This window comes from Convolutriloba macropyga, chromosome 13, assembly GCF_964194025.1.
Source record: "Convolutriloba macropyga chromosome 13, txConMacr16.3, whole genome shotgun sequence".
NCBI classification, from domain to species: domain Eukaryota; kingdom Metazoa; phylum Xenacoelomorpha; order Acoela; family Convolutidae; genus Convolutriloba; species Convolutriloba macropyga.
The window spans coordinates 36,602,618-36,620,839 of record NC_134480.1 but is presented as its reverse complement, the minus strand read 5'-3'; the positions used below and the strand labels follow the sequence as shown (position 1 = coordinate 36,620,839).

Below are 18,222 nucleotides of genomic sequence, written 5' to 3'. Positions count from 1 at the left end.
GATGACTGGCGATAATGCAACGTTGAGTGCTGTCACCTGATCTTGAGCACTTAATCTCGGTAAAATTGTTGACATTGGATTATATAAATATAACAGTATTAATTACAGTCTGAAACTGAGGTGAAGGTTAAGTTCCGTTGAAGTGAACAGTTTTGTGTGTTTAAGTACATCACGTACCTGGAATCCAAGGGTCTGATTGAAGAGGCGAGGGAGGTGTTCTCGAGAGCAGGGCGAACCCATCTGCCCAAAAAGATTACCTTCCATCTAGAGTGGGCAATGTTCGAGGAGAAACATGGTACGGATTATTTGGATAAATTAAGTTTGTTTTTTTTTCCGACACAAAATAGTTTGAACCAGACATACGCACACTTCAATTCAGCCGCAATTTTTGAATTTTGGACTGAATTGCGCGCATAACGTCATTTTTTGCACTTATTGGTGCGAGTTAATACAAATTAACTGCTCTCGAACGAACTTTGAAGAAAATATCGTAATCGTGTGTATCTTTTTACGACTCGATGAAGAGTATTAGTATTCTACTGTTTTTTTTTAAAGCTGAAGCAAGTTTGTTCATGACTTGAACTTTTGACTTTTTTTCTTTTCGGGACATTAACTGGTGTTTTTGAACGTTGTTTTCTGTTTTTTGTTTGTTTTTTGTTTAATAGCCGCCCTCATCTTCTCAGCCGGCTATTATTGCGCTCGTATTTTTTTTTACTTCGTCAAACTTTTTTTCGCTTTACCATTTTGCCGCTTTTTCGACATTTTGCGTGAAATCTTTTTGACTTCTCTAGGCTAGTTTCTCTCTTCTCTCATTCTGCTAAAAGTGAATTTGAACATCAGTTGCTAAGCAAAGCAATTCAAAATGAACAGAGTCGGTATAAAAAATTGAAGTCAGAAATAGAAACGGGATAAACCCATAAAGCCCAATTTTAGATGCCCGCTATTTGAAAGTCGTTCCTATAATTCTTAGTTACCACCTCTAATGCTTATTGGTGTTGATAGTAGCCCCTGTAGCCTCTCTCTAAGAAACAGAAGTATGTTTAACTACGAAATGCCATCAAAATAAATCGGACTTAAAAAATATTTTTGTACAAAAATCTTTTTTTTTTCAATATATTCTATTCGTTCAATCCCAATCATGCTTATTGGAATCAACGGCGGCTATTTTCCGGCAATCTGCCGGGTATGTTTTTATTAACTAGAACGTCTTTTTTGCACCTTACGAGTTTTCATTTTCGTTTTTTGATAATTGAAAAAAAAATTGTTGTTGAGTCTTATCTTGTTGCTGTTTTCATTTTAAATTTTTTTTAGATCCTTTTTGCAAAATATTTCAATGTTTCAAATTTTGAATTGGCTTCTCTTCCTTTATTTCTTTTATCTGTATATGCTGATGGCAATGTGTTTTTTCTCAACATCGTTTGCTAATAATGAAAGGTATTTGTTTTTCTACTTAATTTTTCAATATAGTTTGAAATTTCCGAGATCTTTCTGACTTCTCTAAGGTAGTTTCATTTGTCTCTTGTTTTGCTCAAATTTGTTTTAAACAGCAGCTGCTCAGCAAAGGAATCTAAAGTGAACATAGCCAGGATTGAAAAAGGAAATCAAAACGAATACGCGATAAACCCATAAAGCCCAATTTAAGATGCCCGCTATTTGAACTTTGTTATTGTAAGTCTTAGTTAACCTCACTAATGTGTTTTGAGAATTAATGCTAGCCCCTGCCTCCTCTCATTAAGAAATAGGAGTATGCATAACTACCAAATCCAATCAAAATAGTTCACACTTTAAAAATGTTTTTGTACTGTTACTAAATGAAATTGTGATTGTTTTCTAAGCAAGTCTGTCGAGGTAAAAGGTTGCTGTTTTTCAATGAAAAGGAAATATTTTTGGTAAAGTTTACGGGTTTTTGTGAAGTTCTGACTACTGGAATCCGTTCCGGAGTTCTGCCGGCTGTGTTTTTTACTTTGTCGAGCAAAATTTTGTTTCGCTTTACCTTAGCTAACAGCTTGATTGACATTTTGCTTGAAATATTTTCGACTGCTCTAGTCTAGTTTCAACCTTAGTTCATTCTGCTCAAAGTGCTTTTAAACTGTAGTTGCTCAGCAAAGCAATCTAAATTTAACAGAATCCTTATCAGGAAATGAAATTGAAATGAAAACGGGATAAACCAATGTAGACCAATTTTAGATTCAAGCTACTTGAGCATTTTTCTGATAATTCTTATGTAACATCTAATTAGCGTTGATGCTAGCCCCTGCATCCTCTCATTAAAAACAGGGGTATGCATAACTGCAAAATCCAATGAAAATATTTCGCTTTTTAAAAATGTTTTTACGATAATCAATTTTCATCATTGTTTTTTTGTAGCTCTAAGCTGAGCGGAGCGATATTGCTCTGGTTTTTTACAATTCAAAGAATCTGAATTGTATTGGGGCGCTGTGTGTTTTTTTAAGATGTGTTCACACATTTTTCCATGACTTTGATCTTTCAAAACGGGATAAACAGGTAAAGCCCAGCGGGCATTAAGTTTCATTAGAGGTCCGAAGTGGGCTTTAGTAGTCCTTCAAGTGCATAGAGTGGTGCACCTGCTGAGATTGCCTCAAATTAAGGTTAAAAGGTCATTATTAGGAGTTTCTGGGCTCAAAATGGTGCAATTTTTCATGTTTTCAAACATTCATCATGTTTTTTGTGATTTTTTTGAATTTTTTGTCTGATTAGTCTCAGGTTCAAGTTTTTAAAAGTTGATGAAGGCCTTTTGCGAAACAAAATTTTTTGTTATGACCATTTTATGAGCTTAGGTTTTGGTACTACTAACACAAACACGCAAAATGATACTAATTTTTGCAATTTTCAAGTTTTTTGACGAATTTTATCATTTTTTGAGTTTCTCCAGTTTCAGGGGCCATGAAATCTCCTTTATTGTTTAATAATAGAGTACTGCATAGTTTCTATTGACACTGGATTGGTTTTCAATTTTTATTCTATCGAGTTTTACCATTTTTTTGACAAAATCTTTAATTTTTTTAAGGTTTTCTAAAATTTTGAATTTTGATATTTGTCCATTCTCAAGTGCCATAAAACTTATTCCACGGTCTGATGAAAAGTTACTGCTTGGTTGTTAGTTTAAATGTATATGTTTTCAACAATTTAAGTAATCGAGTTTTAGCAATTTTTTGATAGAATTTGCAGTTTTTATTCCAACTTTTTTCAAAACATTTGTCTTTTATTCAGTTTTTCTTGCCTCAGTGGCCAGGTAACCTCATCCAGGTTTTGATAGTAACCTCATCCATTGTATATCAGGACTTGTCCTGCTATGTTTTATTTCTTCGTCTGACGCTTTTTCGTTATGCATTTGTAGAACATTTGTCTAGAACATACTATGGCATGCTATTTTTAGTCACTTTTTCACGCTTGACTCTTGCTTTTTGCGTCATCCAAATTGCGTGCATTTGTAAATTTTCGGCTGCTACAACAAATCGCATATAAGGTAAAGGAGACTGGTAGTCGGGTGTTTAATGGGTTTTGTTTTTATGCAGGGGATTGGAGTTCGAAACTCTGCATTTTCGATATTTTTTGCACCCAAAAAGGTCTGGATGATGGAATTAGTGTTTTGAATTAAAGTTTTTCGGGTGGCCGTAATAACTTTTTTCCCATAACTAATAACTCGTTTTTGTATCTGTTTCTATCAGTGTTGAACGGCACGCAACTCTATTTCGCAGCTCTTCCGGCAGTCTGCCGGCTATGTTCTGGTCCTTCAATCTGAATCGGTGTTATGAAAATCAATGAGAATCAATTTTCCGGCAGTCTGCCTGGTGTTTACATTGCTCTGTGACAAAATAGGCGATGAATTTGATCGGGGCTAAAGTTGGTGTGCAGTTCTCCGAGAGCTTTGGTTAAGTTAAGTGCTTTTGTTGTTAAGTGAAAGTTTTATAGGCTTCAGCTTAACTGCTCAGAGGCATAATTTATGACAAGGGCTATTTTATTAGTTTTGGATCCCCACACTTTTCAATCCACTCGACCTTCCATCACTTTGTCTATCCCCATTACGTAATAAAGCTAGCCTACCTAAGATGTGGGCTACAGCCCAACCCCCCCCCCCCCCCATGCAAGTAGTTCGAGAGCAATTTGTCGGACGTCAGTCGGGTTTTCGGGTTTCTATATTTGAAATCACTCTAGCCGTCTAGTAAACTATATCATCATCACTTTTTGAACGCACATCCTCTTCTTGCAAGCTGAACTTTAGATTTCTTTTGAAATGCTGGTTGTAACAAAAGATAGCCACTGTTGGTGTCGAGGCTTATTTTTGACCGGCGACATGTGTTTAATTTTGTAAACCTTACAATGCGTGTGTTGTGACAGGGTTCAAAGAGAGCGCAGTGAAGGTGCTGACGAACCTGGAGAGTTTTCATCCGGATGTTATCAAGATCCCAGTTCTCAAGGCAGGGGTCTACAGACGCATGTGGAGTTTGAGTAAGGCTTGCGAGGCACTCCAATCAGCCATTAATGCCTCGTCCACGCGAGATCATATTGTGTTCTTCTCGCTGAAACTGGCCAGGTTCAAGGCGAAGGTCGAGGGTGATTTCAGTGGGGCCATGGAGGTCTTGCAACAAGCACTGAAGAAATACCCGGTCAGTTACCAAGTCCAAGTCACATAAATACAAAGGGGAATCTTTCATGTCAATGTCTAATCTCAGTTGGTTTATTTCAGTCACTTGAAGAGAAAAATTGGTGGAATTAGAGAAAAAAATTCTCAGAAGGGGGATAGATACTAAAACTTTTCTCTTGAAATTTGATATGTTACATCAATAATAGTTCGTCGGCCCTTTATTAGCCGGCCCTCATCTTCTCATCCGACTATTATAGCGTTCCTAATTTTTACAATCCAAAGATTTTGGATTGTATTGGTGCTCTGCCTTTTTTACAATCCAAAGACTCTGGATTGTATTGGTGCTGTCTTTTTGTAAGATGTTTTCACACGTTCTTCATGACTTTGAGCTTTCAAAACGGGATAAACAGTTAAGCTCAGCGGGCATCAAGTTTCATTTGAGGCCCTTAGCTGGTTTTAGTAGTCCTCCAAGCGTTTATAATGGTGCACCTACTGAGAAGGCCGTAATTCAAGGTTAAAAGATCTTCAACCCAAAATGGTGCAAATTTTGTCATTTGTCGAATTTGTTTAACCAGTCTTAAAATGGCGTTTGTAAAAGTCTATAAAGATCTTTTGCAGGAAATCATTACCTTCTAAGACCAATTTGTGAGCTATATTTTTTGGTTCTGCAAACATAAAAACGCAAAATTATAGTAATTGTTGCAATTTCCTTCAATTTTTTTTGTGTTTTCATTTTTTGAGGTTCTCCTGCCCCAGGGGCCAAGGAACCTTCTGTAGGGTTTGATAATGAGCTGTTGCTTATTTTCTAGTCGCAATGAAGTGGTTTTCGACTTTTATATCACGAATATTTGCAATTTTTTTGATAAAACTTGCAATTTTAAATTTTTCTAAACAATTTTTTGTCTTGTGTTTTTCCAGCCCCAGAGGCCAGGGAAGCTCCTTTAGGGTTTGATTAGAGGCAACTGCAGAGTTTTTAGTGGCATTAGAAGGTTTTTCCACGTTACGCTATCCCAAATTTTACAAGATTTTGATAAAGTTTACAATTTTTTTCCATTTTGTCCAATTGTCGGTTTTTTCCACTCCAACGGCCTTTTCCCTTTTGGCAATTTTCTGATAAAATTTAATTTTTTTTTCATTCTCACTATTGTCTTCATGTTCTCAGTTTATCGATCGTTAAAGGCAAGTGAAACCTAACGTAGGCTTAAATTTGGTTTACCGGATAGTTTCTGATTACAATGAAATGGCCTATAAGATATTAAAATCACGATTGTTAGCAATTTGCGATTTCTTTGCCAATGTCGTCTTCTGTGTTCATCGATCTTCAAGGGCCAATTAGTTTTTAAGTCTTGCGGGTTACTTGACCGATTGCACAGACAAAAAATGGTTTTAAATATATATTGCATAATAATTTAGAAAAAAAGTAATTTAGGAAGATTTTAAGTATTTGATATCATAAGTGGCCAGTATACCCCCTTCAAGGCTTGTGCGTGGCTTGAAGGGTATATTTGAGTGGATGAAACATGAATTTCTGGGTAAAATATTCAAAAGTTATAGCAATGATTACATATTATAGTTTGATTGTTTTAGTGTCTACAATTTCGGGACTGTTCGCGTTTTCGACTCCCATTGTTCAATTGATGTGCTGGTCTGAAGCAGTAGTTTTGTTTTCAAATTTTTTGGATTGTACTTCGGTACTTGTCCTGCTATGTTTTTTTTGTAAGATGCCTTCTTCCATGACTTTGAGCTTCCACAACGGGATTAACAGGTAAAGCACAGAAGGCATTAATTTTCATTAGAGGCCTGTAGCTGCTTTTAATTTTACTTCAAGAGTTTAGAGTTGTGAAGCTGCTGAGAAGGCCTTAATTCAACGTTAAAAAGGCAATTTTTTAAGAGTTTTTGAGCCCAAAATGGTGCAATTTTTCATGTTTTTTAGTAATTTGTCTAGTTTTTTTTTGTTTGACCAGTCTTAAATTCATTTTTTGAAGTTGATGAAGTTTTTCTGCATGACATAATTACTTCTAATGACCATTTTGTGAGCTTTGTGTTTAAATACTGCAAATATCAACAACCAAAATTGTACTAGTTTTTGCAATTTTCAGTTTTTTTAATTTCTGCCTCTGGGGCCAAGCAACCTCGTCTAGGGTTTGATAGAGTGCTACTGCATAGTTTGTATGGGCAATGCATTCGTTATCAACTTTTTAATATTACGAGTTGCAATTTTTGGATTAAAAGTTTAAAGTTTTCTCATAAATTTTTGCTTATCAATCTTTATGGGAGTGTGAAGTTTTTTGGGCTTAAAATTAGGCTTTTGAACAGTTTCTAAAGACGATGAAATAGTTTTAAAGATATTAATATCACGATTTTTGGCAGTATTTCAATAATATTTGCAATTGCTTTCAAATTTTTTTACACGTTAGTTTCGATCTTCAAGAGCCGATTAAATTTTTTCAAGTCTTGCAAAAGGGTAGGTGGACAGATCTAAGAGGCAAAAAATGGTTTTGAACATATTAAATTTGCGAAATTTAATATGTTTAAAACCATTTCAAGGCTTGTGGATGGGTTATTGGTTATATTTATGTGGATAAAATTTCAAGGGTTATAGCAATGATTCAATTTTTTGTTAGTTCATTTTATTTTCTACAATTTTGGGCCTGGTTGTCTTTTTGAGTGGCATTTTTCATTTTATCTGCTGGTCAGATGCCATTGTTCTGAGCGTTTCTTTCAATTCTTTGGGTTGTATTTAAGGACTTCTGCTGTTTTTTAGTTCGTCGAACAAAAATTTGTTTCGCTTTACCTCATTTTGCCGCTTTATTGACATTTTGCGTGAAATCTTTTTGACTTCTCTAAGCTGGTATTACTCTTCTCTCATTCTGCTGAAAGTGCTTTTATACAGCAGTTGCCCAGCAAGGCAATTCAAAATAACAGTTGGTTTAAAACTGAATCAGAAATACAAACGGGATAAACCCATAAAGCCCAATCTTAGATGCCCGTTACTTGAACTTGGTTCTTATAAGTCTTAACTAGCAGGCCCGCAAAAGTATAACAAGATCATTTGAAAAATAGAAGTTTTAAAATTCATTTTTTTTCTACCACCTCGGGCTGGAACACATGCCCCTTGCTCAACAGCCATAGGTATTACGTTACGTTACCGATGTGCTTGGTTAAGCATAATACCTCCAAGTCCCATCAATTTTGTGTTCAACTTGTTTCGGCTTTGCTGACCCTTATAATTAGGGAGCGCTAAGACTTGTACAGATAACGAAATTCTAAGTGGTGTCGTAGCATAACGCATGTAATGTTACGCTGCATTTTTAAGGAGCGTAAAAAAGAGAAGAAACAAGATATGGAGGGAGAGAAAACAGAAAAAAGAAAAGAAAGACAGAAAGGAATGAGAAAAGAAAGAAACGAAAGGGCGAAACGAGACAGAAGACAAATGAAAGACAGAAAAAAGAAAAAGGGCAGCAAAACAGAACAGAAGAAAAAGAGAAAAGAAAGACAGAAAAGACAAAAGAAAGAGAAAAAAGACAGAAAAGAAAGGAAGAGAAAGAGAGAAAAGCAAGATAAGAGAAAAAAGCAAGATAAGAGAAAAAATGACCGAAAAAAAGACAAAATAGAGAGAAAAGATGGGTGGACGAAAGAGGAAAACGTCAAAAAAGACAAATGAAACAGAGAAAGAAAAATAAACGAAAAAAAGAGCAAGAGAGAAAGGAGGGCAAAGAAAAAAGGATAGAAAAGAAAGAGAAAAGAAAGACAAACAAAAGAGAGAAAATAAATCGAGAAACGAAAGACAGAAAAGAGACAAAAGACAGAAAAGCAAGAAAAGAGAAAAGCAAGAGAGAAGTAAGAGAGAAAAACAGGAGAGAGAGAAAAGGCGAAAGGAGAGAAAGAGGGAGCAAAAAGAAACAAATGAGAAAAGAAATGAAAAAAGAACAGAAAGGAAAGAGTTAAAAGAAAGAGAGAAAAGACAGAATTGAAAGACAGGAAAGAGAAACGCAAGATGAAAGAAAAAGAAATCAAGAGAGAATAGAAAGACAGAAAAAAACACAAAAGATCGGTAGAAAAAAGAAAAACAGAAAGGAAAGAGAAAAGAACGATAAAATAAAGAAACGACAGAGGAACGCAAGAGAAAACGAATGAAAACAAATAAAGGCAGGAAAAAAAACAGAAAAAAAACAGACAAAAGCAATAGAGAAAGGAGAGAAATGAAATACAGAAAAGATGAAGGAAAACGACAGAAGGCAAAAAAGAGAGAAGAAAGCAGAAAGAACAGAGAAAAAAAGAGAACGAGAGAGACAGAAAAGAAAAAAAAACTAAAAGAAAGAAAATACTATCAGAAAGAAATGAGAGAAAAGAAAAACCAAAGACAGAAAAGCAAGAGAAAAGAAAGACAGAAAAGTGAGCGAGACAATAAAGAGAGAAGCTAAGCAGGAACAAAAGAGAGAAAGGATGAGAAAAAAGGCAGAAAACAACAGAAAAGAGAAAAGAAAAGCGAAAAGAGAAAAGAAAAGCAAAGAAAGAGTACAGTAAGACAGAAAAGAAATGGAAAGGAAAAAGGAAAGAACGACAAGCTAAAGAGAGGAACGAAAAAGAGAAAACCCATTAAGAAACTAAAAGGAGAAAAGAAAGAATAAAAAAGAGAAAAGAAACATAGACAAGTACAGAAAAAGACAGAAAAAAAGCAGAACGACAGAAAAGAGAGAGAGAGAGAGAAAAGCAAAAGAAAAGGCGAGATAAAGAGAGGAAAAAAGAAAGTGAGAGGATAGATAGAAAGCAGAAGAGAGAGAAAAAGAAATATAACCAAAAACAAAACAAATGAAGGAGAAAATAAAAAGAAAAGGAAGGAGCAAAGAAAGAAACGGAAGAGAAAAGATCTTCCTTCGAAAGTAAAAAAGAAAAATAGACCGAATTCTTCACAGCCTAACTTTTGAAAAAAAACTGGCAACAAAAGATTCTGTTAATTTAACTTCAGTTGTTCAAAACTTTTATGAGACTGATATCAAGCAAAACTGAAAACAAAAGAAGCAAAAGATTGTTTAAAAATTGGTCACGCAAACATTCAGCGTAAAAAGTTCCGATTAAAAACATCCGCGGCTATCCAGTCATTGACCTTTATTGCATAAATTAATTTTCGGTCACTGACTTTTTGGCAATGACAGCTTTTCGTTCATAGGCAGCTTTTCCAAAAATGAACCATTTTTACATTCAGTATTCAGTCATTGACCTTTACGGCATAGGTAACTTTTCGGTCATTTACTTTTTGGCAAGGTCAAGTTTTCATTCATTGACCTTTTTCAAAATACATCCGAATCAAAACGCTTTGATGTATATTTAAGAGGTCTTAAAACATGTGAAGATCAGGAGCTTAAATATGGTGGTATAGGTATTCGAATAATTTTTAATATGTAGATTGATACAAGATAGATAGTGACAGGAGAAAGGCATGGAGCACCAAAAATTGTGAAAAAAGGAGGGAATTGGAGAAAGAAGAAACGGATGTGACGTTAATGGACAAAAATCCCGATAAATACGCGGCTCATCTGTTTCTTAGCTCAACTCATTGCGCTTTTGATTCTGAACTCACATACCCCGGTTCGAATCCGACTGTTGCCAGTCGCTTTTTGCCGAAAAGCATGTTTAGGGGCTTTTAAAACATGTAATGATTAGGAGCTTAAACTTGGTGCCTTTTGTGTCGACACTGAATTAATATATAGTAAAGATATAGATGACAGCTTTTCGGTCATAGGCAGCTTTTCGAACAATCAACCATTTTTACTTTCAGTATTCAGTCATTGACCTTTACGGCATAGGTAACTTTTCGGTCATTTACTATATGGCAAGGTCAAGTTTTTGGTCATTGACCTTTTTCAAAATACAAGCGAATCAAAACGCTTTGATGTATATTTAATAGGCCTTCAAACATGTGAAGATCAGCAGCTTAAATATGGTGACATAGGTATTCGAATAATTTTTTAATATGTAGATTGATACAAGATAGATAGTGACAGGAGAAAGGCATGGAGCACCAGAAATTGAAAAACGAGGGAATTGGAGAAAGAAGAAACGGATGTGACGTTAATGGACAAAAATCCCGATAAATACGCGGCTCATCTGTTTCTTAGCTCAACTTATTGCGCTTTTGATTCTGAACTCACATAGCCGGGTTCGAATCCGACTGTTGCCAGTCGCTTTTTGCCGAAAAGCATGTTTAGGGGCTGTTAAAACAAGTAAAGATTAGGAGCTTAAACATGGTGCCTTTTATGTCGACAGTGAATTGATAAATACGCGGCTCATCTGTTTCTTAGCTCAACTCATTGCGCTTTTGACTCTGAACTCGCATACCCCGGTTCGAATCCGACTGTTGCCAGTCGCTTTTTGCCGAAAAGCATGTTTAGGGGCTGTTAAAACATGTAACGATTAGGAGCTTAAACATGGTGCCTTTTATGTGACACAATTAATAAATACTCGGCTCATCTGTTTCGTAGCTCAACTCATTGCGCTTTTGACTCTGAACTCACATACCGCGGTTCGAATCCGACTGTTGCCATTTGCTTTTTGCCGAAAAGCATGTTTAGGGGCTGTTAAAACATGGAAAGATTAGGAGCTTAAACATGGTGCCTTTTTTGTCGACACTGAATTAATATATAGATTACCATCTCTTTTGCCTGTAGGTGTTGATGCTAACCCGCCCAGGTATCCTCACACTAAGAAACAGGAGTATGTTCAACTACAAATTGAGTATGACATCAAAATAGTTTGCACTTCAAAAATGACTTTGTATAAAAGTCAATTTTTTCCCTGATTTTCTAATCTTTCAAATCCCAATCGTGGTTATGGTAATCAACGGCGGCTATTTGCCGGCAATCTGCCGGGTATGTTTTCTGTTGAGAATTTGAAAAACTTCTGAGAAGTTTATTTGTGCTCTGAAGAACTGTCCCCAAGTGTTATCCAGACGAAGGTTTTTGTTGGCGTCTGAATTTTGCAAACATTCGTGAGTTGTGCACCATATCTTGCCTTCAAAAAAACCTCCAAAAAGCATCTTCTGGTCTTTCCCAGTATAGCCCGCTCCCCAGCTTAGTTATCATATAACGTATAGACTCTCCCCATGGCCGTTAATATTCCATTAATTTCTTTATGTAACAACTCTTGCAAGAGCCTAAATTACGAAAGACAGTTTCTGATACAGAAGTATGGTACAGACAATTAAGGATTGGAGAATGGGATATTCCCATTATAACCCCGCAGGATAGCGCAGAGTTAGAGTTTAATCTCCACAACTCCATCCGAGAAGCCTGGGGTTTGAAACCCTCCCCAATCAATTTTTCCACTATTTAAGTTTCTGTAGCCTATTCCCTGTTTTAAATTAATTGCCTCGCCAGTCGTTGAAGAGCAGTTCGTCTGACGTTAGTCGGTTAATATTTTATAAACTATAAGCAAATCTTAACTGGCCATTGTTGACGTGATTTTGCGTTTTTCAGGTAAATGAGAAGCTGCACTTGTGTGTGATAGACTTGGAGTACTCTGCACGACAGGTCATCAATGTGAGCAGCTTCTGTGATGCGTGTGACACTGTCATCTCCAATAACCAAATTGCATCTCATACCAGAATAGCCTTCTGCCAAAGGAAGCTGGAACTGCTCGAGGATGTGGGCACTGACTTGGCCGAGTATGATCACTGTTTTCCCTTTTTTATTGCATTCATCCATCTCCTTGATCGTGGCTCCTTCGGCTTTTTTGTTGTCCGACCTATTTACACATTGCAAAAACATCGGATGCTGTCTTTCGCGAAAATACCATCAATCTTAATACAGGAATATGTGTTTCAAACCCTCATCCTAATGTGCTCATAAGTGTTTATCTATAGGGGTATGTTAGGTAACATGAAGTTCGTCGGGGTTTCATTCTTGCTCTTAGAAAATCTAACCGCATTAGTTTAATCTTCCGGCGAAATCATTGCTCCAACATTTGCTTGTCCATAATTTGCCTGCTCTGTAACTTAGTGGACTTTTGTTAGAAAAGTGTTTTTGGTCATGCAAGAACCTGTGATGCCTTTATGCTGATATGTAAAAATTTTTCCTTTGCCCAGAATTGTGGTTGCTCGGGAGGAATACAGCAAGCTTACTAAAGAGCTCAAGTGGTCAGAGGGTGGAGGTGGAAGTTCCACCTCGATGCACGACGGAGAGCCACCCGAGAAGAAAGCCAAATTAGCCGGAGGAGTTGGGTTAATGTCCAATGGGACAAATGGCATGCCAGCCCCTAACGGGGACATGCATGATCCAAACGCAATGGCGGCTGCAACAACAGCTGCTCACTATCCAAACTATTATTACCCTTGGCCATATTATGGCTCACAACAGGTATGGATTTTGCAGCACTAAGGATAAAAATGTACAAAAAACGAACCATTTATTAAGTGGCTACGTGGCTATCAATCTCTGATACTGCTGTGATAACTTAGCTTTTTAGGCAAGAAAAATTGTTTTGCTTTTGACGACAATGTATGGAATATTTTAACTTAGTTTAACTTTTATTAGTTTATATTAGTTTAACTTTTATATTAGCGAACGTTCAAGAATTATTGAGTCAAATCATTGGGAACATAGCAAAAATGACCATTTGATTGTCAGAAAGATTAATGCGGGGATCGAGGGTCATTTGGCGAGAGGGGGTTGGGAGGAGGGGAAAGCAGTTCTGGTATTTGAAAGTAATGTTTTTTAAACCTTATTTGTTTGTTTAGCAATACCCGCCGCAACAATATCCTGCACAGTATTGGGCACCTGTAACAGCCCATGAATCATCTGACAGAATAGGACTAGATCATTCAATGGTAGCCTCCACATCCACAGCTGATGTCAGCTGACACTTATTTCAGAAAACTTCAAACATTACTTAAACAGTAGAAACGTATTCTATGATGAGTTGTCGCTTATTGCGCTACTCTATGCTTTTTAGTAAACTGAGTATTTTGTGCAGTTCAAATTATTCAAAATATTTCAGTTAATTACCTTTGTACAAAGTTCATGTTAAAAATAAAATTGTTTATGGTGATTTTTTTATTCAGATGTCAGGCTTTTTGTCAATAGCTCGTGATTGCCACTATTTATGGCAATCTCTTACTACTGGAGTCTTTTTACTACGACTCGAAAAGATTGGTTTTCTAATTTTTTAAACCGTAGTACTGTTGGTTCAGCAACGTTTTAACCGAAAAGTGAAAATAGACTGCCGTGGTAAACAAGATTTGCTGAGCGACAAAAAATTTTCCATAGGTTTTGGATAAAAATGATATATTTAACCAAGATAAACCTGTTTTATTGCTCTCAAACGAAGTTACTAACACAACCCCCTCGTCCAAACCTAACCCCCCACCCCCGATATTGCTCGATTCCTACCCCCCCCCCCCCCCGATATCGCTTGATTCCCCCCCCCCCCCCCCCACCTAATGCTACTGACCCTGAACCCTAGATGGCTACTACTAAAGCCAACACCTCCCTGGTCGTTTGAGAGCAATTCGCCCGACGTTAGTCGGTAATGTTTTCTTGTTAATTCCGACCCTCCTTGTTAATTTGGCGAGCTCCCATTTTTTATACTAAGAATATTTTTTATGCTAAGAAGAGAAGGCGAGCCCCATTTTTATACCGAAAAATTGAATGAAAGCTCGAAATTTTGAATTGTTAATTGCTCTCAAACGAAGTTTTTAGCAATTATATTAGTCCTGTCGGTGTTTTTTATGCGATTTTTCGCTTGACTGATTTTTCGTCTGACGCTTTTGACTTTTCGTCCTCAAAAACGGGATAATCAGGCAGCGCCCAGCGGGCATTAAGTGCTCTTAGAGCTTTTCAGCTCGGTTTCAGCTCAAACTGTTTTGGGGACTTATACTTACGTTGTGAAGGGCGGTTCTGAGAGATTGAAGTCACCCACACTGTTGACACCCCCTGTTGCCCCACCCCCCCCCCCCCCATACCGAGCTATCGCCCCCACCCCACTGTTGCCCACTCCGTCCTCCCCATCAGCCCCTGGTGTACCCCTCCCCCATCGTGGCTACGTTCGAACAACCGATCACTAAAAACACGCAATTTTATAGTGATTTTGAATTTTTTTCAAGCTTTCAAATAAATTGAAAAAATTTTCACTTCTGTAAAAAATACGCTAAATTTTGTGATGTGAAAAAAGCTGAATTATAGAAAAATTTCGTTAAAATTTGCTATTATTTTTGAAAATTTTTGAATATTTTTGTCCTCTTCTTGAGTTTAACGATCATTACTGGCCAATAAAGCTTTTCAGGTCTTGCAGATGGGTTACTTGACATAACTCCAGAGACAAAAAAAAAGTTTTGAACAATTTCACCGCCAAATCTGGAAGATTTTTTAAATTTTGCAATATTTTGCAAATTTTTGAAATATCACTAACAAGGCTAAACTAAAAGCTGCAGAATCCAATCAAGCTAATGCTAGCCTCACTAAACTGGGGCTAGTTACTGACAACGCCAACCGCTCGTGGTTCGATTGAGATTTTTTGCTCGACGTTAATCGGTTATGTTTTTTACTTGTAAATTTTACGCGTCATGTATACTCTAACTTCGAGTTTTTCAGCAAGCCATCTGTAATAGCTACGTTGTTGCGCTAACCTTTAACGGAACTTGAGCAAACAGTTGGAATAGTGTCAAAGTTTTCAATTGTAGTTATAAGATCAAAGCCTTTGTTGAGTGGAGATTTTTTTATGTTGCAAAAGCTTCCGATTGTACTGCCGACAGGTCCAAGAGAAAAAAATTCCATTTTGAACTAGAGGTTCAAATACAGCGTTTAGGCTAGCGAGCGCTATTTGTTATTTAATGCGAACCAAGGCACGAGTTTTTGTTCTAAAGTCAGTTTTTACTGAAGCTTTCACCATAAGTTATTTAATATTTTTTAAATACTCAAACTACGTAGATTTTTGATCTCAGACTTACGAAAAATATATTGCACTTGTAGTACGACAAATAACTGAAAACAAATTTGAGAAAAACTTTGTCGACTTAGAAGTATCATTTTGCCGGCATTACTTTGTTTAAAAATTAGCTTTCAATCATAATATCAGTGCAAAAAAACTGTTTTCAATTGCTCTTAACGAAGGTTGTACCAATTTTTAATTGCTGTCAAACGATGTTCGCAGCAATTATATTAGTCCTTTCGGTCTTTTGAGTGCGATTTCTTAATTGACCAATTTTTCGTCGTACCCATTTAACTGTTCCTCACCCGTGGGTATTAAGCGATCTTAGAGTCTTTCATTTCATCATTCTCCAAGTATGCGATCCACAGAAACTGTTTTGGAGACTTATAATTATGGTGTGAAGGGTGGTTCTTAGTGGTTGACTTTTGTGCTTAACTGATTTTTTGTCGGAACGTTTCAAATTTTCATACTCAAAAATTGGAAAAGCGAGGATAAGACCTGCGGGCATAAGTTGGCTCGGCAGCTTTCTTAGAGACTTACGCCTAACTGACTCTAAGTTTGCAATTCACCAAAACTGTTTTTAGGAAACAGTCTCATATTGTAAAGGTGGTTCATAGCCGTTAAAGGGTTGAGACCCTATAATCATACCTAACCCCGACTCATCCCACCCCCACTCCCCGGGCTCTTTAATTATTTAACTGATTGAAATGATAAGGTTTTTGTTCATCTGCTGTTTCAATGCTTCTTGCTTTGATTTTATTCACGGGTTTCATTTCAAAAGTTATAGCTTTATCTGTGGAAATTCTAACTCTGCTGCTTAAGTTGGTTATAGAAGACTGTCTAGATAATTTTTTTGCATCCCAGCCACTAAGTAAAACTGATTGTACCGACGTTTCCATAAAGTTATTCAGTTTTTGACAATTGTTTGCTTACGAACGCCGTGGACAAACTAAACAAATCTAAAGTTCTTACATAGAGGATGCTGTGGCTATGAGATGTAAGTGCTGTTGTAACGGCTGCTTTCCCACTCGGTTGTGACCAGGAAAAATCTACACGGGCCAGTTCGTTCCGGCTTTTCAGAATCTGTCCAGAGTTTTGTTTTTGTAGTTCGCTTTTTTAAATGTATATCCATTGCATATATAATCTTACCGTTCCATTTCCAGTCGACGTTGTGACATTTCGCTAATCTTAGTTTTCTCAATATTCGGACTAGAATTGCTACAGATTACACAATATGGGATCTCTATAGTTATAGCTGTTCAATCTGATAGTGAAACAAATCGAAGCCAAAGATATATGTCTAAAAACCGTATATGCAAAACTAGTGAAATATATATCTTAAGTGAGCTTTTGCTCTTTTTACTCCAGAAATGAAACAACAAGCTGGGGTGCGTAGCAGTTGAATTCCAGCTCAATTAATTCGTAGATACAGGAAACATTAACAAACAATTAACTGCTCGTAATTAGTGTCAATACAAGACACAGTAACAAGTTGCTGCAATAACACAATATTTATTACACAAAACAGTTTATTTGTGCAAAATATTGAGATATAGGAGGAAAAACGTTTGCTAAGACTAATTTTGTGTAGTTCTTGTTGGTTTGCTATTTTGCGGCTTTTTCATATCAGCTGATTATTACCGTACTTGTAACTTAAAATAATACTGAGATTATTAATAAGACTAATCAGTTGCTATTACAACGGAAAGCAAAAAAGACCAAAAAAAAAGAATTTTCCACTCAGCTTTTATGCTTCTCTTGTCCTACGGATAGTTCGCAAGCTCAGCCCCAACAGTTGTTAAGAGCATGATAAGTGAATTTTAGTTTTCAAACAAAATTAAAGTTGGAGAAACGCACTTTTGTAAGCGAATATATTCCTGTAGCTATGCATAAACCATCGGGAAATCTCTTCTTTATCCACAGCATCGAGGCGAAAAGGACTTCAAAACGGCGAACCTGGCAACATTTTTTGGCAGTTGTCAATCTACGAACGATCACGATTTCATTTTCTTCTTAAAACTGAAAAATCTGGCTAAGCAAACAATTTTGTGCAAAATTTGCTTATAAAAAATTCATAATGGATCTTTTTTATGCTCCCTCCCACCCCAGTAATTTTAAGAATTCCCTTCATAATATAATGTAATCATTTCCTTCGCTCGGTAACTTTCCCGGCCCTGAAAAAGAAGTTTGGTGAGTCAGAACAAGATTAACTAACGGACGGACGAGCTGTCGGAACGGTACCGGTTCAGAGCATTTACATCCTCTTTAAGCCGACGTGACCAAATTGCTTGTGCATTGGACTGTGACAACTGTGCCAACTGTTGGTGGATTTTTGGCTCCTTGGTTAACAAAGAATAGAAAATTGAAAACGATTACTTTACTGTGGCTAGGTTGGCCCTTATGGGCACAACAGGGCAAAATATGTTGTGCAAAACTTCGTCTGTGAAGTCACGTGTACCGAAGATTGCAAAAATTACTCTCCTAGAACATCAAACGAATTTCTCCGTGATGCTATCTTGAATAGGCGAATTGTGCGGAATGAACCTCCACTCGATTCATCTATGCGAACCTTGTGCTACGATTTTTATGATATTCCGCTTTTCAAGGCTCACACGGAGCCCCTTTTTTGCCCCAATGTGGTCTGGAAAATCCATCATCTGAGAAAATCATAGCCGGAAACCCACGACGGCAAA

General features: G+C 36.8%; 2 protein-coding genes across 2 annotated transcripts in view; one reads left to right on the top strand and one right to left on the bottom strand.

Annotated features, from left to right (window-relative positions):
* Positions 1-13,651, top strand: part of LOC142352066 (pre-mRNA-processing factor 39-like) — a 59,467-nt gene extending 45,816 nt beyond the window's left edge. The window contains exons 9-13 of the mRNA XM_075404421.1: positions 151-295; positions 4,360-4,628; positions 12,082-12,269; positions 12,690-12,960; positions 13,341-13,651. Of these exons, the coding sequence (XP_075260536.1) occupies positions 151-295; positions 4,360-4,628; positions 12,082-12,269; positions 12,690-12,960; positions 13,341-13,463 (996 nt within the window). The 3' untranslated portion in view covers positions 13,464-13,651. The remainder of the gene's footprint in view (positions 1-150; positions 296-4,359; positions 4,629-12,081; positions 12,270-12,689; positions 12,961-13,340) is intronic.
* LOC142351989 (uncharacterized) overlaps positions 1-18,222 on the bottom strand; it is a 379,819-nt gene that overhangs the window by 281,685 nt on the left and 79,912 nt on the right. The window lies entirely within an intron of this gene.